Raw genomic sequence first — 23,563 nt, forward strand, 5'->3', positions numbered from 1 at the left:
GAAGAGCTTAGACAAAAGATAGATGAACTAATCCTTGCTAACAGAAAAGCTGATAAAACTATTAAAGACCTGAAATATGATCTGAATGAAATTGAGCTTCAGAAATCATCAACAGAAGAAAAGTCTCGGTTATTAAAAGAAAAACTAGACAAAGTCAATAGTGAACTTAAATGCCTAAAAATTAAGTTAGAGGAAAAAGACCAAGTAGAGCAGGGGTATTTGCAGCGACTGAAAGAACTGGACAAGCAGCTACATAGAACCACAGATAAAGCTGAAGAGGTGATGCAAGAAGCTGTAGATCTCAAGAAAATTAAGATGAACTATGAGGAGGAGCTGAAATCTGTTCAGCAAGAAAAGACACAATTAAAAAGAGAAGTAGAGGAACTAACTAGATCAAAGGCAAAAAGTGAAATCACTATCAAACATTTAAATTCACAAATCAGTTCTCTTCAAAAAGAGAAGCTGGCAGCTGAACACAAAACACAGTCATGCAAAGGAGAAGCAAATAATCTTCAAGACCAATATGAGAAAATTCAAGAACAATTGCTTCAAAAAGCAAAAGTAGAGAAAGAAAACCAGCAGGAAATTCAGATGCTGAAGAGTGAATTAGCCAAAAGTAATCATGTGTCAGAAACATTGAAACGAAAGATAGAAGACCTTAATAAATGGAATACTGATACAAAACTACTAATGAAGCAAATTCAGTCTGAATCAGAGAGGATGACTTTGGAAAAACAAAGTATTCAGAGGAAAAATGATGCATTAAAATCCCTAGCAGATGGTTTCAAAGAACAACTGCATACAACAAATGAACAATTGCACAAGCAAACAATAATTGAGCAAGAATTCATATGTAAAATAAAAAGCCTAGAAGTTGATCTAGCAAAAGCAAAAGCTTTGGCTAATGAATATAAACAAAAATGTGATAAACAAAGTGCTTCCACCCTAACCACTGACCGGGAAGTTAAAAATCTAAATGTGCAAATAAATGCTCTAACTATGGAAAAGGGAATGAGTGAGCAGAAGATACAACTACAACAAGCTCATATACAAGAGCTAAGTAGTAAATTAAAAAAATTACAGGATGAACTCCATCAAAAGACTCTGGATGAACAAATGGCACGCAAGAAGATGATTCTGTTTCAGGAAGAATCCGTTAAATTTAAACACTCTGCAGAGGAATTTAGGAAGAAAGTTGAAAAATTACTGGAATCCCATAGCATCACAGAAAGGGACATTTCTGACATAAAGCTAGAATGTGTTGCTCTTCAGCAGGAAAAGCATATGGCTGAGGAAAACATCATGCTGTACAAGGTACAGATGGAAGATCTGCAAGAAAGGCTTAAAAAATGTCAGGAACAGCTACAGCAAGGGAAGCAGGCTGAAATGGACTATCACCAGAAATGCAGGAGACTTGAGGAAGAATTGGAAGTGCAGAAGCACACAGTTGAGAGCTTGAAACACAAAATGGATGTGCAGCTTAGGGAGAGTGAACACAGGTTTCTTTTGTTTCAGGATGAAGTTCAGCAAAATAATAAACTCCAAGATTGTGGATTTAAATTTAGCTGTGAGAGAAGAGGGAATGATTTCAATTACCTGAGTGGCACCACGGCTCGAGAATTTGAGCAGCTTCCTCCACATTCAAAACCTAGCTCACCTTTGTTAAGACAGAGAGGTCAGGTTTTAAATCAGAAGCAGGAAAGAGCAGGTTTTAAATCTGACCAGATAGAAGGAAATACATTGTACGTGAGTGCTGACGATACGATACCGAGAGAGGTGCAGTTCCATGTGTCAAGGATTAACCAGTCAGGAGAAGAAAATTCAAGCCCACAATTTACAGAGTTCATTTCTCAAACAAGTACACAGTTTGAGATAACTTTTGATAAGGGAAGCCAAATCTCTGGAACGTCTGAATGGGATACACTGAGGAACAGGAACCTACACAGTTCCAGACAAACTATTAGACCTGGAGAAGACATGAAACATGAATTAGGAGTGGTAAAACTGCATCCCTTGGAGGTACACACTACATTTTGTGAGGGTTTGCCTTTCAGTGGTGCTGGTTTTAACTAGTCTGTTGCTTTGTTTTTAGTTATACTTTATTACTATTCTGTATTCTCTCTAATGTTTCTTATGTTCTTGCCTTGGTGAAGGGAACCCCTTCATTCTTACATGACACAAAAACCTTTTTATTATACATTTGTGGGAGGTTTGTTAATATCTAAGACACACGTTATTTTAAAAGTTTGTGTTGGAAATAGGAACTCACATACACCATGTATCATTTTTTGTCTAAATGAGCTTTGATTAACAGCGTGAAGTTCATGTAACAAACAACAGTTGTTGCTTAGTCTAGCCATATTCCTGTTATTGAATAAGTATTTGAAATGGCAAATGCACTTTAAAAATCTAGTTATCTATATTTCTCTACTCTGCAATGCTAGTAGCAATTCTCCTTCATGATTTACATTCAGATTCTCCCTTTTGTTTCTCTGGTGGTGGATTTAGGAGTGTATTATGTACTACATAGTTCTTCAGATTCTCACTGTGTCAAAAAATTCGTATTTACAGATAGTGAAGAACAAGCAGTATGACATGCATGTTGAAGTCACAACATTAAACCAAGAAAATGACAAGACTTTTGGTACTGAAGAGAGAATGCTTGAGGGATACAAAACATCCGAAGGGTTTAGGAAAGAAGACTTTGCAAAGATGAGCTCTTTCTTAGGGGGAGAGAGTCTGAAAACTGATGATGATGCTACTCAGTTGGAGTATTTCACAGAGGAATATGATAATATTAAATTTCAAGGTCTCCGGCGTGATGTCACTGCCAGACAGTTGACCGAAGTTAAACTTTTAGACAGGCTCACAGTTGAGCAGCTTCTTTCAGGGCAGAAAACTATTGATGAGGTTCAGAAAAGTCTTGAAAAATTTTTAACTAAACCTACAGCTATAGCTGGGCTGTACCTTGAATCCAGCAAAGAGATACTTTCTTTTGCTGCAGCAGCAAAAAGAAGAATCATAGGAAAAGCATGGGCATTAGCATTATTAGAGGCCCAAGCAGCTACTGGTTTTATCATTGATCCCACAACAGGTCAGAAATTCTCTGTTGACGATTCGATTGTTAGAGGGCTTGCAGATACTGAATTCAAGAGCAGACTGCATGAGGCAGAGAAAGCTGTTTTGGGCTATTGCTGTTCTGGGAAGGTGATGTCTGTGTATCAGGCTATGGAAGCTCGACTCTTAGAAAGACAAAAAGGCAAAAATATCCTCGAGGCTCAGATTGCAAGTGGAGGGGTCATTGATCCTGTCAGAAGTGTCCGTGTGATGCCAGAAACCGCAGTGCAGCTTGGTTTGCTAAATAACACAACTTTAAAATTTCTTTATGAACCTTCTAGTAATGCAAAATGTTTTCACAATCCAAACAACAGGAAAGCGATGTACTACTGTGATCTCCTGAAAATGTGTGTGTTCAGTGTAAGCGGTAAATGCTTTCTGCTTCCAGTTGGTGAAAGGAAAATAAGCAGCTCATCAGCAGAGAAAAGTCACAAAATTTCTGTAGTAGATGTTGAAACAGGAGCTGAAATGACTTCATATGAGGCTTATAAAAAAAATTGTGTTGATAAAGCTACTTATCTTGAGCTTTCAAAACAGGAATTTGATTGGAAGGAGTCCACATGTTTTGATTCTGATGGGAATTCTTTTCTTTTGCTTACAGATCTTAAAACTGGTGTACAGTTTAATATCGAGGAGACCTTAAATCAGGGTAGAATTGGCAGAGCATTAGTCAATAAATATAAGGAGGGTTTAATTACAGCTAATGAGTTTGGTGATATTTTAGCTAGCAGTTCACAGCCAAATAAAGATTTAAACAGTCCTGTTGCAGGGTTCTGGCTTTCTGAAACCAATGAAAGAATTCCAGTCTTAAAAGCCTCACGCAAAAACTTGGTAGATAGGGTTACTGCCCTCCGATGTCTTGAAGCTCAGGTTAGTACAGGAGGCATAATTGATCCGTTCACTGGGAAAAAGTACAGCGTTTCAGAAGCTTTGCAAAGGGAGTTAATTGATGATGGATGTGCCAAGCACATGCAGCAGTGTGAACTGATCTTCACTGGGATCATTCACCCTGTAAAGAACACAGTTATGTCAGCTGTTGAAGCTATGAACTTAAATGCTGTAGACAAAGAATTGGGAATGCGCTGCCTGGAGTATCAGTACTTGACTGGTGGATTGATAGATCCAAAGTCTCATTCCAGATTAACAATGGAAAATGCAATCAAGAGTGGTATTATTGATGCTGTCACAGCTACAAAGATGAAAGATGAAAAATTGCATGTTAAAGCTTTAACATGCCCCAAAACAAAGAAGAAAGTAACCTACAAAGAAGCTTTAGAGAGAGCTGTTTTTGATTGCCACACTGGGCTGCGATTGTTAGAAGCAGCTCAGCCCATGAAAACAGGAATTTCCAGTCTCTATTATAATTCATAGTGGAATAAGTATATTAGTACTCATTTTGGAGCCTGCTTTTAAACTATTCAAGTCATAAAAAAGATCTATGGTGGCCTTTGTGGAAAACCATAAATGGTGTTTTCTAAAGCAGTCATGAGTTACTGTAAAACTAATTAATACAAACCACTAATTAGTATAAACTGCTAAAACTGGAATTGGATATTACTTGTTAGAAAGTTGAGATATGTAGATAAACTTAGGGAGATTCATAATTTCAAATTGCCGACTACGTGTTCAGTCTTTACCTGAAGGCCTTGTCTGACATATAGGTAGCGTAAATGAGAAGTTAATAGTGAGGTTGGTGAAGTTAACATAATTGTAAAATGGGTAGATTTAGATGAGACAAGAAATCAGATCATTATATTAAAAATGGAAAGGGATTTCTCACTTTGCAAATGATCACAGTGCAGTATTTCATGTGACCTGCTACTTAATTTAATATTACAAATCAGTTTGCTGGCATCATTTATTTTACAAAAGTGGCAGTAAAGCATACAAGGCTTAAATCTGCAGTGCAGTAAATATGTACACAGAAGTGAATTTTCCACGCTGATATTCCATTAATTTTAGTGGGCTACTTACATCCTAAGTATCCTCATTTTTTCTCACTTCAGGTAACTTTTTTATTTAGGTTGTTTTCATGTTCTAGCAGGAAAATGAATTACAATTACTTATCAAAGTAAAAAAATCCATTAAAATATCTTCATTTTTACTTCTGGTACGTGGAAGGGCTTAAGCATGTTTTCTAGGTATTGATGAATTTCAAACTACTAAGAGATTGTACTACTGTAAAAAGAAATGTACTTTCCTATGCAGAAAGAGATTAAATGTCTCAGTATTTTACTTTTATTGTTTTTTTCTGTAGACATAAAAGCAATGTATTCCTCTTAATTGTAATTTAGTAATACGTGTGCATAAACTGCAAAATTCTGATATCCCGTGTTATCTGTACATATTCACACTTGAGGGTAATGCAAAGGCAGCAATTCAAATATGCTTTATATGCAGATGTTTAGATTTTATCTGCTGTGTAATGGCTGGGAAGCTATACTTTTTCTTAATATCAATCATTTTTAAATGAATCATAAATACAAATCATATAAGCAATTCTTTTGTTCATGTCTATAATTATGTGGCAGTTTTGTTCATACATCAAAGTGTCATAGTGATGCATATAGTGATAAATAAAAAGAAATCACTTGATGCTTATGTTATAATATTGCCATTGTGGTAGAATTGTGTTTCTATGGACATTACTGTTAAATATTCCAACAATTTACATGTTTTTTACAATTCATGGTGCCCATCAGAAATCAGTGGAAGAAGAAAAGAAGGAACATGTTGAGAAAGCTGGGGATTTACTGAAATGGGTGTCAAACCTCAGCAAGACACTCAGCAAGGAAGAAGGAGAAAAGGCTGAAAAGACAGATTTGCCTAAGCAGCAGGTACACATGTGTTTTCTAGTAAAATACCACTTCCTCTTTTAGGTTTTTGTGTTGATTAAAATAACAAAATACTCCATAAAGACCAAATCACACTCCACATCTTACTAAAGATGTAATTTCACATAGCTGTGAGTGGGGGTTGGGTGCATCATAGAAGAGTTAGGGTTGAAAGGGACCTTAAGATCATCTAGTTCCAACCCCCCTGCTGTGGGCTGGGACATCTCATGCTAAACCATGTCACCCAAGACTCTCTTCAGCCTGGCCTTGAACACCGCCAGGGATGGAGCATTTACCACTTTAGGCAACCTGTTCCAGTGCCTCACCACCCTTACAGTAAAGAACTTCCGCCTTATATCTAACCTGAACTTCTCAACAAACAACAGTGTTTAGGGGTGCAAACATGTTACTCAAGAAGAGACACAAGCTGCTTTTTACAGACCTGGTGTGTGACACTGCACAATGTCAGTTCAAAACTAGATGCTGCACCCCATAATTCCACCTTTATTAGAGGGACAGTGCATCCTGCTAGCATGGTGCTTTGTATGTCTTCCCACTTGTCCTGAAATAGTTCAGCGAATAAGTCTCGTAACTTCTACCCTGGCACCAAGGAAGGAGAAAGTTGGCAGGAGTGGTCTGAGGGCCAGGTTTCTCTATTGACTTTTTAAAAGTTATTCTGGGGAGTCTCTTACAGGATTGTTAAAACTGCTGGTTTAGGGAATTCAGCAGGTGTTGACTTGAGATCCCTCTCTGCTATCACAGTAGTCGACAGGCTGCTGCTGTGGCTCGTCTTGAAACCTTCGTATTTAACACATACGTTGTTGTGTACAGTTGCAACTCTGACCGTAGATTTCCATCTGTGAAGTTTCTTATCATTTCCAACAGCTCCCCTGCTAGGCTTGTCCCACAAAACAGATTTGTGACACATAAAAAGAATTTAGTAGGTGAAGGTCTACCTGTACACTGAGCACCAGAGGGATGTAGCAGCGTCTTGTCCACATCCCTCACTATAGGGCTGAGTGTGTGGTCTTGCAGACATGACTTTGGCCCTCCTGGAAGCCTGTTTCTGTTGTTTTATTCTGGTCACACATGCTGGTACTGATTAGAGCCACTGGAACAGCATGTGCCTAAATAAAGCTTGTTGTCAGGCAGGTCCTGCGGTCTTAATGGCCACTGGTCCCATCACATCATTCATAGGGGACCAGTGCTAGTTCTGTTACTGAGTTTGTGCCTGTATCTGTAGGAGGAAGTAAGCCTTTGTTTGAACATGTTGATTGGTAAATCACTAATAGGATAGGATTTGCAAAAACATTTGACACTGGCCGTTTTCTGTCCTTGTTAATGACAACACTGCAAGTCTTTGTCAGTGATGGGCCAGTGCTCAGCTCCTTAGGTCATCTCAGTTTACCACAGCAGCTATGGGTGGCATCTTCCCTGCCCAGCCTGAGCCCTCAGTGAGTAACATGGGAGTTATCTGTCTTGGCTTCCTCTGGCCTACAGGAGATGGGTGTTTGCTGAGGGTGTTTCCTTCCTTTGTGAAACAGCCCTGCAGGTTAGCAGCACTTTCTAGAAGTGTCTGGTTTTGTGTCTCCAGTGACTAGCACAGGTGCTGTGACATGTTTTGTAGAAGCATGTACATTTTATAGGTAATGATAGCTGAAATACATTTCACATGGAGGACTGGGGTTGCTGTAGGTTGTAATCACAGGCTGGGTGAAGCTGGTGCCAGTAACAGCAGGGTTCACACAGCAGCAGCAGTGACACCAGTTCCTCAAGTGACACATGACTCCATGTGCTACCTCACCTGCTCACATTGTCTTCTAGTGTAGTGCACACTGTGCTTGCTCTCTTGGTTCCCGTCCAAGCAGCACAACTGTTGGGATTGTGGCTTTCTAGTGGTGATTGCAGAGGGAGACTGTTCAAGACCATGTTCAGGCCCTTTGACACAACGCACATGGGGACAAAATTAGTTGTGTCCAGACCCACATGAGCATAGGGCCCAAGAACCTTGCTAGAATTCTCTTGGCACTAATGGTGAATATATCTTGGGCTTGCTAATAAGTTTAGAAGTTGTAGACTCCCCTTTAATAATTTGTCCCTATTCAGCCAAAATTAATGCTTTTCTTTGAAGAGACTTTAGACAGTTTCTCAGAAAAGTCAGAAGATTAAATTCTTGCAAATTCCACTGCCAGAACAAGTGCTTTAGTGGGAATGACACAGAAATAATAGCAGGGAGAATATTAATAAACAATTTTTTCCAAGTGTTCGATACTGTGTTTGTCATTGAGTCTCGTGAAGGTTTATAGCTGGCTGGTATGATTTTTATTTTAAGGTTATTATCCCATTTTGGTGAGCAACATCTTGAACACATCTATAAGGCTGCTTTAAACTGTGCAGACTATAATAAGTGGATTTAAATGATTTGCTAATTTCAAGAAAATAACATTTAAAAATAAAATCTATTTGTTTCACTCAATAGTTTTCTAATCCAAACAGCTTATTTAACCACAAGACATTAACGCAATGACTTATCTGTATGTAAATCATGCAATTCCTTAATAATTAATATTGCTCTAAGAATAGCTGATATTTAAAAAAAATCAAGTTCTTATATTATTGAGTTTAGTCCTGTGTAGAAATACTATGTTGCTTGTTTGGTTTTCTGTTATATTTGTGCAAAATTAAGTCTTTAACACGGATTGTTTATTTTTCAGATTTCCCTGCATGAAATGTCAACCAAGAAAGAGCAAATAGCTGAAGCTTTGCAGACTACACAGTCATTTTTAGCTAAGCACAGTGACAAGTATGCCATTTTTTATTGTTCAAATAATGTAAATTAATTGAATCAGTTTGCTTAAAAAGAAATTATATCCTCATCTTATAATTCCAATTACTTTTCATGTACAAATATGCTAGGTTTTTCCATAGTTTTATAATTTTGTCTTCCCATTTGAGAAAACTTCATGCAGTTCTGTTTATTTCAAGACTTTGGCTAGGTTTATACACTTCTTGTCCTCTTAACCCAAAACATTAAACAAAAATTTTCATCTGAAGCCTGTTAACAGATTAATAGTAAATTAGTACTTGAACTATATGTCACAAAATTTGTTTCATCCATGTCTGAAATCAGAGTGTTTAAGATACTAAATTGCTGAGGTACTTCATGACTCCTTGCTAGCTGTTACTTATCTTGATTACTAATCAGTAGACAAAGGGACATGCAAAGGTTAGATGCTTCAGTGACAATTCAACATAAATTCTAGTTCAACATAAATTCTAGATTGATGTAGTTTCTTCTCCTCAGTAACTAAAAGCACATTGTAGCTTTCCTAAGCATCTTCGAAATTAGGCAATATTTTGTTCAGACTACTTTTACCAATTCCCCATGCAGATCACTCCAGCAAGGTTACAAATTACTCAGAGATCATCTTCTTCTTTTTTCTTTTATTTATTTATTTATTAATAGAATGACAGGTGAAGAGAAAAATGAAATGGAAAAGCAAGTCAGATCCCTCCAGGAGAGCTACAGCTTGTTATCCAATGAAGCTTTGAAGCAGCTGCAGGAAGCACAGTATTTGGGTGATGAAAAGATGGAAGAAAAGGTAATAAGACTGAAACTTACATTTCAGACTTCTTTGAGGTTTACTGCATGGTTTTGAAGCTACACATGGTCAGCAAAAGAAGCTCTGCAGTTAACAGTGTGTGACGGAATTTGAGATTTAATTGACCGAAGGTTTTGTTATTGCTGTGGCATACTGTGTGTTATCTTACCTGTGCATATGAACATTCTGCTCATCAGATTTTTTTGTAAAGAGTCTTAATAATGTGTGTCTTGCATGAAGAAAGATAAACAAATCATTCATCTCTTAACTCTTCTCTTAAAAGCCATTCTTTGACTGCTAGATAAGTCTGTTTCTGCTGCAAAAATGACATCATAAAATAACCTGTTAATCTCTCCTATATATCACTCAGAAATGTCTTAGAAGACATCTACTTTCAGTTTTTCTTGAAATTTGTCTGGATATGTTAATGGGAGCACATCATGTGATTAGCTCTGAGACACTACAAATACGTCTTAATGGATCTTAAGTATGGAATTCTCAAAAATTATGTTACAAAGAAATCTTCTCATACAAATGTAGAGGCAGTGTCTGTGTAATGAATCCAAATAATGTTGCTAGACTGACTTCATGCTTTCCATGCAAACTAAATGCAATATTTGGTGCCAGGGTATCTTGATTCCATATTGTTGAGTGTATTTACAGAAATGCTGTATGCTGTAAACATGAATAGCATGATGGTTTTGAATCACATACTGTTTCTGAGTATTCTAACCTTTCACAGCATTTAAAGCATGAACATTTGCCTTTCAGGTATATATTCTATTTGCTCACTCCGCAATCATTTCTTCTTATTGTCTTTCACTAACCCTGTTTATGTACGCAAAGCATAGGTTTTCAATTCACAGATGCATGTTGTTTTTAAATCTTTTATCACATCGTGTGCTGTTCAATGACTGACATAGATCACTTGCGCATTTGAGCTGCTAACATTCACAGCATTCCTCCAGGCCTGGTAAGTACATGTTTTTATGCTTATCATGAATTCAAAATCAAAAGAACATTTAAAACATGCAATCTGAAAATAGTGATAGTTTTTCTTTTGTATTCCTTTTTAGGTGAATAAAGTCATTGCTGGTGTCATTGACCAAACGACTGGAGAAGTCCTGTCAGTCTTTCAGTCTATTTTAAAAGGTTTTATTGACTATGACACTGGGATTAGGTTGCTCGAGAATCAGCTGATCCTTTCTGGAATAGTTTCTCCAGAATTAGGAGTATGTTATGATTTGGAAGAAGCTAAAGCTCATGCCTTAATTGATGAGCAGACTCTGTTGCATTTGCAGGAATTAAGTGATGCAAAGAAGCTCATATCAGAGTCATCATTATCAAATCTTCCAGTTGTTTCAGCTTTAGAGCAAGGTCTAATTTCAGAAACTTTGGCTATTAAAATTCTAGAGAATGAGCTTTCAAGTGGGCACTTGATTTTGCCATCTACGGGAGAAAACCTGACTTTGCAGAATGCTTTTCAGAGAAACCTGGTGTATCCAACATTATATGCAAAACTTCTGGAAAGACAAGACACTTGTAAAGATCTCATAGACCCCAACTGTGCTGAGAAGATTTCACTTGAACAGATGTTTCATAGAAGCATAATACACAAAGAAACAGGGCTAAGACTTCTACCTGTGAAACCACAAGAAAAAGGTAGAATCATGTTCAAATGTGGAAGGAGGATCACTGTTTTGAGGGCAGCCCATGAAGGAATCATCGATCGGGAAACGATGTTCAGGCTGCTGGGTGCTCAGCTAATATCTGGAGGTATAATTGACCCTGACTCAGGGAAGCGAATGACTGTGGAAGAGGCCATGAAACAAGGGATGATAGATCAGGACACTGCTTGTGGGATCCTCACACATCAGGTTCAGAGTGGTGGAATCCTTTGTCAAAATTCAGGACAACGCTTGACTGTTGATGAAGCTGTACAGTGCAACTTAATATCATCTACCAGTGCACTGCTGGTATTAGAAGCACAGAGAGGCTTTGTTGGACTAATTTGGCCTCACACTGGTGAAATATTCCCTGTATCAACCTCTTTGCATCAAGAGATGATAACAAATGAGCTGGCATTCAAAATACTAAATAATAGACAGAAAATAGCTGCACTTTACATTCCAGAAACTTGTGAAATAATCAGTCTAGATAAGGCTGCACAGTCAGGGATAATAGACATGAGTACTGTATCTGTTTTGACCAATGTGACTTTACCAGATAAAATGCCTAATGTAGAAGAATTAGAGTCCCCTTGCAAAAATGCTGCAAAATGGTTATCGACATATGAATTCCTGCCATCTGTATTTCATGACTGTGAGGAGGAACATGAACGTTCTGGCACAGAAGGCCCTATATGTCATAATTTAGATCAAACTAAGAAACTATTCATGTCTTATCTAATGGTGAATAGTTATATGGATGCAAACACTGGAGAAAGACTTTTGTTATATGATGGACAACTGCAAGAAGCCATAAATATGTTGCTGGAAGGTGGTGGTGGTGCTGCGTACAATGATGATGTGTCAGAAGTGGAGTTTAATAATAAATACGTAAACCAGAAAGGAATTAAACTAAATTTAGCTGGTAGTGCCCACTTTAATAATGTCACAGGCAGTGTTCAGGGTGATCTTTTGGGTTCTGAGAATACTTCTAGTAATGGGAAATTAATTCAGTTTGAAGGTTGTAGGGATTGTGTATCTTCACAAGGAGATCTTCCTATGTGTGGACCCGATGTTTATGATGCTATTGGTACTGACCAATCAGAATATACGCAGGAGACACTGTTAACTAACTCTGCAGGACTTAGAAATGTAGTAAGTAGCACCCAAAATTCCATTAACAGAAATGCGCTCAGAGGTCTTCCGGAGGTTTCTGAGTGGACAGAACTGTGCAAGCATGATAGTCAGAATGCAAATTCAGGAAACATTGAAGAGTATCTTTCAAATGACTCAAATCCAAATCTCATTTCAGAAACAGAGAAAGGAGATATTTCTATAGCAGACAGTTTGCATAATGAAAACAAGAATGATAAAACCTCACAAGATTCCTTGCATGTGAACGATTTGTCAGATAATGAAACCTGGGTAGAACTGCGAAGATGCACCAAATACGAGCCTTGCATACTGCAAGCTGATGATAGCAGAATGGTACTGGATAACAGCAATAAAGATGATTTTCAGAGAAGTTTTGGTCCATCCATCAGTGCAGATACTGAATATAGACTTCCAGAGGAATTGGCTAGGCAGTGTGGTGACATACTACAGTTTGGAGATAATGGATACAGTAAGCAACCTCTACAAGACTATGCTGATGTACATAACAGACTATCCCTAGCGGACTGTCTTTGTGCACATGACAGGCTGTCCTTGGAGAATTGTAGTGATTTGCAGAGTAAGCTGTTTCTAGAAGACAGTGGAGACATGCACGGCAGGACTTCACTGGCTCGTGACACTGTTATACATGACGGACCACCTCTGGGGGACAGTAACAGCACAGCACTGAGGCTAACAGTAGAAGAAAGCAATCTTAAATTTGAAAAGCTACTGCTGTGTGACAGTAGTTCTGATTCATCCATAGAAGAGAGTGATGGCCTCACACATTTTGAGAGTAACTGCTTTGAGCATGAATGTGGTGAGGTAGCTGCTGCAGATGACAGCTCTCAGCTTGATGATGAGGACAATGATGCATATGAAACACCTCCGGTTGATGATGATGACAGTGATGTCTATGATACTCCACAAATTGATGATGATGATTCCTATGAAAGTCCCCAAGGTGATGATGGTTTTGATACATTGAGGTTGGGGAATGATAAAACACAGGAGCCAGAATTGTCTGGAGCATCAGTTCCATTAGGTATTCTAGAGGAGAGGGGTGGTCTAATAACCCTTAGAGAAGAGACTAGCTCTTTTCAAGAACTTGCAGCAGATGCTGGAGAGAGTGTCCATGTAAATCTGATGGGGCTACCTGAGAATGTAAATATAGCTTCTGCAAGTGCTGACACTATGGAAAGAATCCCTGAGGAGGAAAGGGAGCTAACAGGGAGCTTTGGAGGGAAGGAGCAAGAATTACCAGGTACTCTGCAAAGTGAAGGAAGCAATGAAGGAGGCCTTAGTTCTTTACGGAAGATGTATGAATCAGAAATACAAGACAGAAATGAGGAAGATGAACTGAAAGCGGAAAGTGACTCTTATGAGGATGAATCTGAAAGTTCACAGGACGAGGAAGGCTATGAGGAAGATGATGACGGTTATGATGACTCTGACACTGATTCTGACAGTGATGAAAAAGTAGATATTTTTCATTCACATCATCAATATGTAAGCAAAGGTGACCAGCTGTTAATTTCCTTAGGTGACTTAGAAAATACTGATGAAAATAATCGGAATGTTGATGACACTTGCTATTCTTCAGGCCACAAGGCAGGATATACTTTTGAGTTCCAGTCTAACCATGAAAGTGGAAGACTATCCTCAGGAAAATGTGAACCTGCATCAGGTGTTTCTGAGGAAAGATGTGTTGGTCTTACATGTACAAGTGAAGAAGACAGACAGCAAGAAACAGAAGATGAATATGGGACTTATGTTAAAAATAAACACATCTCACGAGATACTACTGAGCCCATGCAGTCTGAAAATACCTTTGACACTAAGTTGCCATCCAGTAAGAGTGAAGCAAATGATAAAACACATCTTAAGGCTCCAAGTTCTCAATCTGATGATACTGTGGCACCTGATGTTAGTGTAACAGCCTTCATAATTGCAAAGCATGCTACTGATGGTGATGAAAGTACTCAGACAGATTTGCTTCTCTCAGAGTCCTTTATTGATGGCATGAATAAAAACAGTAATACCATGCCAATGTTGCATTCAGATAAAGGGCAAAGACAGAGCAAAGCAGTATTTGCAGAGGAAAACATATTAAATGATATGACTGGGATGGAACAACTAAAGGAAATTTCATCCCGAGTGGACATTAAATTTCTTACGGAAGTGCCTTATGTAAGTGATGGTGATAGTTCAGTTAGTGACCAAGTACATCCAGTCACTGGTTCGAAGCATGGTCAGAGGGGAAGAGGTTTTGAAATTCTTACAGAAAATAGAGTAAATATTACAGAGGAATGTGGTATCATGGGGCCAAGTAAAAGTCCCATTCAGATGGAAAGCCTTGGGGAAATATTTGATGCATCAGTAATTAGAGCTGATAGAGAAACTCCTGTTTCAAGTAAAGGAAAAGTAAATGCTGATCAAGTTTTGCTTGATGTTGGAGATGGCCTGAAATCAGATGAATTTAAGAGAGATTTTAACATTTCTGCTTCTTTAATACAACACGCAACAGACATAAGAGAAGGTGGCTATTCAGAATTGGATAAAACTGAATCGTGTTTCTTTGAGGACAGGGAAGAAAGGAGAAAGGGTATAGAGAATGAAAAGGATTTTCTGCTAAATGTGGAGGAAAAGTATTCAAGTGAATTTACCACTTGCTCTTTTCCCCCAACTGATACAGTGAAACCAAAGGAAATGAGCATAACCAAAGAAACAGGGAGAGTTATCTGTCAAAATACTGACGATGTTCTTACGGACTTTTCAGAAAACAATGGTAGTGAATTTTCCACAATAAAAGCAGGTGCTCTAAGAAGTATTGAGGATGCCAAAGAATCAAGGGATGGGAGTGAAGTGCTGCCTTCTGGGAGTTATACCTATCCTGGTGATGTTTATTCTGCAATTCTGAGCAGCACAGGGGCTGAATTGAATTACGGTGTTCAGAATGAACATGAGACATTGCAAAACACAAAGGGAGAAAGTTGCATGATCAGTGAGACTTCGTCCCTTGAAAATGGTTTCAAAAAACAAATGTCCGTGGAGTCATTGCAAAAGGAAACAGGACCCTGCAAAGATTTTCCAGTAAAGGGTGGTATTTCACAATCACCAGAAATGTGTGATGAACTAATGGAAGATTTAAAGAATATGTTACAGAAGAAATTGAAAATGGGACATGTTTACTGCAAGCAGGAGGGTGAACCCCTAAGTTACTCTGATACCAAAATTTTAATGCAGAATTTACTTGCAATGGTTAGAAGCACCCACCTTGGGAATGACACATCTAGTGAGTCAAATCTCAAGCAAATAAGTGATACTATCAGAACTGCATTTATGGTTAGCACACCATGTACAGAGCCAAAGGACAGTGATGCTATTTCATTGCCTTGGCCTGACTGCAGAAGTCCTGACCTTCTTCATGATATACTCAAGCAGGAATCCTGCAAGCAAAAGATGGTCGATCCAAATGAAAGGAAGAGTGAAACAGACATGAAAGCACCTGTTTCAAAACTTACTGCTTCTGAACTTCTGGAGATTTTTCAAATTTCAACAGGAGATGAAAGTACAAGCAAGTTAGAGGAGGTGATAAGTGGTTTGCTTACAAGCTCACAGGTTGCTGGTATCACCACAGAACGTGAGAGTAAAGGCAAAGTAGCTGGGCTTTGTACTCTTTTCTCAACAGAACAGTCGGGGTTTGGATCAGAATTTGCTAAGGAGAAAGCTTTGGCAGATGACCCATCTGTTGCTTGGAAAAATGACCAGGAGCATGGGAATATGGGCAGCCTGTCCAAAGGCTTTACTGAGCCTGTTTTCAAAGCACAAGGAGCGGTCCAGGAAGACACTTCCACTTGCACAGTAAGTAACTGCAACTGATAACATGGTATGTGTCCTTTGTGAAAATAACTGCATAAATCCTTCCAAGTGCTGGAGAGAATAACTAATTTGGAAAAATAGTTTAAAAAATAAATTATAAATTTGAAATAAATTATGATTATAACAAGGACTTTTATGGCTTATTTTAAAATCTGTCCATTTGGAGAACCTTTTCTTTAAAACTCATTTTCAGGTCAATGAAATACAGCAGTGTTTAAACTTAATAGAGAAAATGAGAGGACATTTGGCAGTGCTTCAAGATAAGAAAAGTCACCTGGATATCCAGCAGCCTATCAGTAACAACCTGGAAATATTGAAAGATGAACTGCAACAACTAGAGGTAAGTAAAATGTTCTTTGTGCTTGTACTTCAGTGATGGGTGCTAGGAAAAGCCCTTGGATTAAAAAAAAAGAGATTTCAAATATCATTAAAGTTATTCAGATTTAAATGTATTTCTTCCTTAGTAACTTAATACATTTTATATATATTCTCTTTGTAGTCATTTGAGTCAGGACTGGCTACTTTTGCAATTACCTTAAGAAAGGATATGAAGTTGACAGAGGAGTTTTTAAAGCTTTGTAACAGGGATATTCCTGAAGAGAAACTTAAAGAGCTGAATATAAGTTACAACTATCTGCAGGAAGCATTTTTGGTCGTCTGTGATACATCTTCAAAACGAGCAAAACAAATAGTCTCTGCTATTGACTTGGAAATGGTATGTTTCTGTCAGTGTACATTTTAACCTTTTTGAAGAAGGTATCTTTACCTTCTTAAAGATAATTTGGTTAAGAATGAGTTTGTTTTTTCTTTATTTTGTTTTATCTTAATATAAAAATACATCTATGATTCTATTTCGTATGATAGAAAATATGACTAGACTCCAGAAACATAAATAAACATACAACTTCCCATTCTAGTCTAAGCTTGCAGTATCACACCAGGAACTTCTAAACAAACTGCAGAGATTTTCAGACTGGATCACAGAAAACAAGAAAACCATGAATGACTTCACAGTGAATACTAATGATATGGAAGAGATGAAGAAAATTTTACAGCTATTTAAAGTAGGTTTTCTTTATGACTGGTGTTGGCACTTATTATGAATGACAAATGTTGCTACTTGCTATGAACTATTACCTAGTTTTTTTATGCCTACTTATTAATCTCTCTTACTGAACAGATGGCTAGAACTAATTCATTAAGATGACAACTACTTTATAATCCTGTAATAAAATCTTGCTGATTTGCTTTATGTCTTGAAGAAACTTCTGATATAGTTTGGCTTACTGAGAAAGCTACTGGTTCTGCTTACATTTGTGGCAATAAATCTGACCCTTTCTTGGAAATCTAATTTATAATACAGGTACTTCAGTGGTTAAAATTGGATCTTTATGTGTAAGGTCCAGAAACTTTCCTGAATTTCAGTTAGCTTTCAAATCAACTGTATGTGAGAATGGAAGATGAGGGAAGATACCTCAAAAACCAAATGATATAAACTTTTAATAACGTTCATACACCTCTGTATGTATGAATGATAAAAAATACATTATGGTGCTTTAATAGGATTCCAGTATGCATGGTAATGTCTTGTGCGTAACCATGGGCAGAATTTGCCATACTGTTGGAAATGGGGCGTCTCGTTGTGGAGTCAAGAATAAGAATGCTTTCAAGTAAATATTTTAACTTTATTGGATCTTCAGACCTAGAACCTAGAATTGTTAAACCTAGCATACCGTAAATCTTCCAGAGTTGAAGGTCAGCCAGTTTTCAGGCATCCATGTAAAAGCAAATAGAGATGTTCAAGGTCATCTTATTTGTTACTTGGACATGGACTATCCCAGAGGCAAACCATGCATAAATTCATATGCTGTCTCTGAATGTGTCAGAATGATTTTGACATGGAGTTTTGATTTACAGTGGCCAAACTGTCTTTCAAAAGTATCTTGGGTCAGGGGCTAAGAAAAGAGGGTACTGATACTTGTGTCTTATTTGTGCTGAATTTGTCTTCATTGCTAGTCATTTCCTTCTGTTCATTCACAGGGCAGTGCTGCAGAGCTTGGCTGTAAAAAAACTCAACTGGACTCCACTGCATTTGATGTTCAGTTCTTCATTTCCGAACATGCTCAAGATCTTTCTCCTAATCAGAGCAAACAACTGCTGAGGCTCTTAAATACCACCCAGAAATCTTTTCAGGAAGTACAGGAGGCAATAACATCTCAAGTGGAAAGTTTAGAGACTCGGTTACAGGCAGCACAAGAGCTGGGTGATCAGAAGGTTTGCCTTTGTGTGTGAATGTGTGCTGGGTGTTTCTGTCTATGGATGAGGAATTTTAATACCAGCATGTAGTATTAAGTGTGTTCCTATCTTAAGTTTTAAGATGATTCTATAGAGATGGTATTGATCAACTTGGTGAATTTTCATTTTAGTCTTTCCTTGGTACGGTCACAGAAACAGCATGTTAGATTATGGGCAGACACAGTTTTGGACACAAGCATCTGTAGAGGCTGAGGTGACCAGGTCTGCTCTTCCTAGCAGGGAGAGAAATTTACTTGAGGATTCTCATAGGTGTTGTTTGTTGTTCAGTGTAACTGCATCTCCTCTTCTCTCATAAAAGCCTTTTTAAGGCTCAGAATAACCACCTCAGACTCCAGTTTATGCATGGTGAAAGGTGTTTTAGCATTCTGAAGACTTTGTATTATTTTGCCATTCTAAGAACATTTGTTTCCACCATACTTTGTGAAAGAAATGTGAAGCTGAGTAAAGAAAAGGCACAGATAACTTCTAGGACATAGTAACAATAATGAGTTTGCATGTTTTGTTCTTTTCTGCTGCTTAAAAAGTCAATGTTTCTATTCAGGTAACATATTATCCATACCAACAAACACTAACTCACAATCACAACTAACCTCTGTTTTGATATCCTTTTTTCAGAATTAATAGTGTTTGTCACAGGCTTCAAGTGGTTAAGAGACTGGATTTTCACTCCTGTCGTTTGGAGATTTCATCTTTCACATATGTGCATGGCCAGACTTCTACTGGGCAATTCCATCAAACATGGTCTCTTTTACTTACAACATACTTGAGGTTTATTATCCATAACTTCTGTATGTTCATCTTGCTCTTTGTACCACTGCTATCATGTTTACAGCATACTTTTTAAATGATTGCTTTGTAGTATTGATGTTCAAAGGTAATTCCAATTAGAGTGCCTTTTGGTTCCTGAAGTGAGGATGTTTTTGTTTTATTGTTCAATTGTACTTGGCTCTAATATAGGATGTGGCTGAACGGCAGCAGGAATGCAAAGAGAAACTGCAGGAAATCTGTGATTTGCTTACACAGACTGAAAATCGGCTCATCGGACAGCGAATGTCCCTTGTTATTGGAGACAGCAAGGCTGAGCTGGAACAATACCAGACCAAACAGGAGGTATGTGCAATTCTACTTAGATAAGTTAAGGAAGCCCGAGTGCAAAGGAGAGTGACTAGACTCTTTTGTTGAATAACAAGACTTGCCATGGGAGAGTAAAATAGATTTGTTTGACCTACTAAAAGTAAAGGCTTAATGGCATGCATTTGGCCTGCTCCCCATGAATACACTCTAGTATGTGCCAGTGGGAGAAAAGGAATTTTCAACCTAGGAGACCCTAGAATAGGGAATATGTACTAGGCATTTCAAGAAGTACTCTTGGTGCAGGCATGAAATTTGTTATGTATTACCCAAGATTGTTCCTGTCAGATGTGATAAAATCACAGTCATTTATTATGCTAAAATAATGTAACCAGCTTTTTAACTGGTTATCAGGCGGTGCTTATTCCTGTTCGCAGTATCTTGAAGAAATTTGCTGGAGGCTTTCTCTTGCTTGAGGCTTTCCATTGCCACATTCTTGTTTTGGTTTGAGTTTTTTTTTTCTAGTGTTGCTTGCAGTCTCCTTGGTGTAAGAGAGCCCTCTCAGTTCGCTTGTTTTCCTGTTAAGACCTTGTCTTTCAGCTTTTATTCTGTCTTGATCGATACTAATTGAATTTATGATAGCCAAAGGACTGAAGGACCTGCTACTCTTCTTCCTTCTCCTAATAGTAGTTTACTGTATCCTAAAGCTCCAGGTCAGGTTTAGTAATCTATAAAGGCAGAAATTTCCTTATTCAATTTGCCTCGTTTTACTTATCTCCAAAGTAACAAATCTAATTTGTTGAAGTTCTTATAGTCAGTAGAAAGATACAGACACCCTTGAGGTAGCTTTTAATATCAATTACCTGTCTTAAGAATATATGGCCTACATGGGGTACCCATGGGAGTGAAGACCTGGTATAGCATTTGGTTAATTTTTTTTTTCCATCAGCTGTTTGTGACAGCCTAGCAGACCAGTTGTTATTTGCTGACTGATTTTGTGGAGGCACCATTGTAGACGAGTGTCTCAGGAGTGAAATGAGGGCTTAAAAAAGGTATTTTATAGCTTTTACAGAGTTTGCATCTTCAGTGAGCTGTTTGAAAGGGAGCACAGAGAGCTTTGTCAGAGAAGAAGAATCATGTCTTGATACAGTGTCCTCAGGAAAAATCTAACATATGTGCTGAAGTGCTAAAATAAGCTGCAGATTTAGTTGCCAAGCTATATTCTATAATTGCTACAAAATATGTAGTGTAGGATGGGAATCAAATGTTTTGTCTTGCAGCTTCAAGAGTGTTACACAGCTTATAAAGAAAAAACCCTTCATTGTTTCAGTAACTGAGTGAATGTATTCAGTAGCATAGTTACTGTTAAAATGAAAGCTCTCCTCAGATAACTGAGAGGCAGGGTTTTTTCATCTGACTCCTATAGGACTGGGCAAACTGCTTTGGATAAGCTAAAACTAAACATCTGTCCTCTGTGGAATTTAATTGAATTAAGCATTCTTTAGAAATTGAAATATTATGATTTTACAAGTAAAGAAAAATATTCTCACAGCATTTCTGGCCTGAATAAATCCTGAGAACTTCCATCTGGGAAAGACAACCACAAGTTTCTGACTTCTTTTCAGTCCCCTTATTGTCTTTAGCTTTCTGTTGAGATGGTAATGGGATGGAATTTGTCAGCAGACTCACTAACTACAGTGTAGCAGATTTACTTTATCTCTTGATACCTAAAAAGTAGTATATATTTTCTCCTGTATACATGGATATACAATATTTGAGCTGCTAAACAAAGGAAAAATGTGGCCTCATTCTGAATAGGAGTGTAAGCCAGCAGGCTTGAAATTTAAGAAAAAGACAGATCGAGCTGCAGCAACATTGTCAGATGTTGAATTGATTTTATTTTTGTAATAATCTTATCTGCAATTTTGTATCATGTGTAATGTATCATATGCTCTCCCAGGTCAGAAAAGACCATTGTGGTGCTTATCCCTAGAACAGAGATAATTCAAATAAAGGTAATTGGAAAGGTCTAGTCAATAATTAATCTTTTTTTTTTTTTCTCAAAAGGAGATACAAAAAGACATGAAAATGAGTGCTCAGACATTGGCAGAGATTGTGAAAAATACTGAATCCTTCTTGAAAGAGAATGGAGAAAGGCTGTCACAAGAAGACAAGACTAATCTGGAACAGAAACTGAATGAAGCTAAGACAAAGTGTTTGCTTCTTAGCCAGAAAGCAGAAGAGTCCAAAAAAGAACTGGATAAAGCAATGACAACAGCAATTAAGCAGGAAACAGAAAAGGTTTTTAGGCAACCATTTTATACCTTTATTCAAGCTTTCTATGTTTCTTACAGAATCTGACTTGCAACTTACTATTGTGTGGTGGGTTCACCCTGGCTGGTCACCAGGTGCCCACCAAAGCTGCTCTATCACTCCCCTTGCTCAGCTGGAGAGAGAATATAACAAAAGGCTTATGGGTTGAGATAAGGACAAGGAGAGATCACTCAGCAACTACTGTTATGGGCAAAATAGACTTGACTTGGGGAAATTAATTAATTATCAATCAAATCAGAGGAGGATAATGAGAAATAAAAACCACCTTCACCCCATCCCTCCTGGGCTTAACTTTACTTCCAAATTCTCTACCTACTCCCTCCCAATAGCACAAGCAAAATAGAAATGGGGGTTGTGGTCAGTTCATCACACACAGTCTCTATGGCTCTTTCCTCTGCAGAAGAGGACCCCTCATGCTCTTCAGCTGCTCCAGTGTCAGTCCCCCATGGGGTCACAAGTGCTGCCTGCAAACCTGCTCCCTTGTGGGCTCCTCTCTCCATGGGGCCACAGGTCCTGCCAGGAGCGTGTTCCATCACAGGCTTCCCGTGGGGTTAGCCCCCTTTGAGCATCTTCCTGCTCTGGTGTGGGGTCCTCCATGGGCTGCAGGTGGAGATCTGCTCCACCATGGGCTTTCATGGGCTGCAGGGGCACAGCTGCCTCACCATAGGCTGCACCATGGGCTGCAGGGGAATATCTGCTCCGCTGCATGGAGCACCTTCTGCCCTCCTTGAGCCCTGACCTTGATGTCTGCAGAGCTGTTACTCTCATGTTCTCACTTCTCTCTTCAGCTGCAGTTGCTCTTTTTTTTTTTGTCCCCTCTTCTTAAACACAGAGGTGCTACCACTGTCACTGATGGGCTCAGCCGTAGATAGTGGTGGGTCCCTCTTGGAACTGGCTGTCATTGGCTCTGTTGGACCTGGGGGAAACTTCTCACAGAAGCCAACCCTATAGCCCTCCTGCTACCGAAACCTTGCTTTGCAAATCCATACATATTGATATACTCTGGAGAGATTTAGTCACCCAAATGAATTATGACTTTATAAACTGTTTGCTGGTTTATTTTCTTTATAAAATAAACAGCAACATATATGACAATCGACATTTTTATTTAATATTAATGCATTTTAAATGGTGTATTTGCACGTGATAGTTTATAGTGCCTAAAGAAGATTTCTAAACTGAAAGTGTGAAATTTCAATGTAGGTTGCAGCCATAGAACAGCTGGAAGAAAGTAAAAATACAATAGAAAATCTGTTGGATTGGTTATCAAATGTGGATAAAGAAGCAGAGTATGGCCAGAAGTTCAAGCAGGCGATAGAACAGAATGGAACACACTATGAAGAGGGAGATGTGAAGGCTTTGGAAGGAGAGGAGGATGATGTCAATGGTAATCTGCTGGAAATTCAGCAAGACATTGAAACTCAGGTGGATGGACTAGTAAAAAGCACAGAAGATAATCTGAACCAGCAGTATCAGAAAGTCAAGGTACTGTTACTGGATCTATGCAATACCTAAGTGCTAAGCGTTTCTGTCCTCATTCAGCATGAGTGAATTCAGTCTCCTCCTTTCTGTCATAGACTTTGGGACA

The 23,563-nt window shown here is 38.3% G+C and overlaps 1 protein-coding gene across 11 annotated transcripts in view; it reads left to right on the forward strand.

The window, feature by feature from the left end:
• The window catches only part of DST (dystonin), a 293,848-nt gene that overhangs the window by 172,038 nt on the left and 98,247 nt on the right, over nt 1-23,563 (forward strand). For 6 of the 11 annotated variants that reach the window (XM_061347867.1, XM_061347868.1, XM_061347869.1 and 3 more), the window contains 6 exons: nt 5,820-5,954; nt 8,666-8,754; nt 9,418-9,553; nt 19,528-19,680; nt 21,709-21,942; nt 23,179-23,460. In XM_061347867.1, coding sequence (XP_061203851.1) covers nt 5,820-5,954; nt 8,666-8,754; nt 9,418-9,553; nt 19,528-19,680; nt 21,709-21,942; nt 23,179-23,460 — 1,029 coding nt within the window. Of the gene's footprint in view, nt 1-5,819; nt 5,955-8,665; nt 8,755-9,417; nt 9,554-10,629; nt 16,237-16,447; nt 16,595-16,753; nt 16,970-17,171; nt 17,319-18,294; nt 18,529-19,527; nt 19,681-21,708; nt 21,943-23,178; nt 23,461-23,563 lie in introns of all 11 variants that reach the window. The other 5 variants (XM_061347863.1, XM_061347864.1, XM_061347866.1 and 2 more) reach the window with 1 other exon arrangement.

This window comes from Neopsephotus bourkii, unplaced genomic scaffold (assembly GCF_033783945.1).
Source record: "Neopsephotus bourkii isolate Nb327-2 ecotype Australia unplaced genomic scaffold, CSIRO-AGI_Nbou_v1 NB_330, whole genome shotgun sequence".
Lineage (NCBI taxonomy): Eukaryota > Metazoa > Chordata > Aves > Psittaciformes > Psittacidae > Neopsephotus > Neopsephotus bourkii.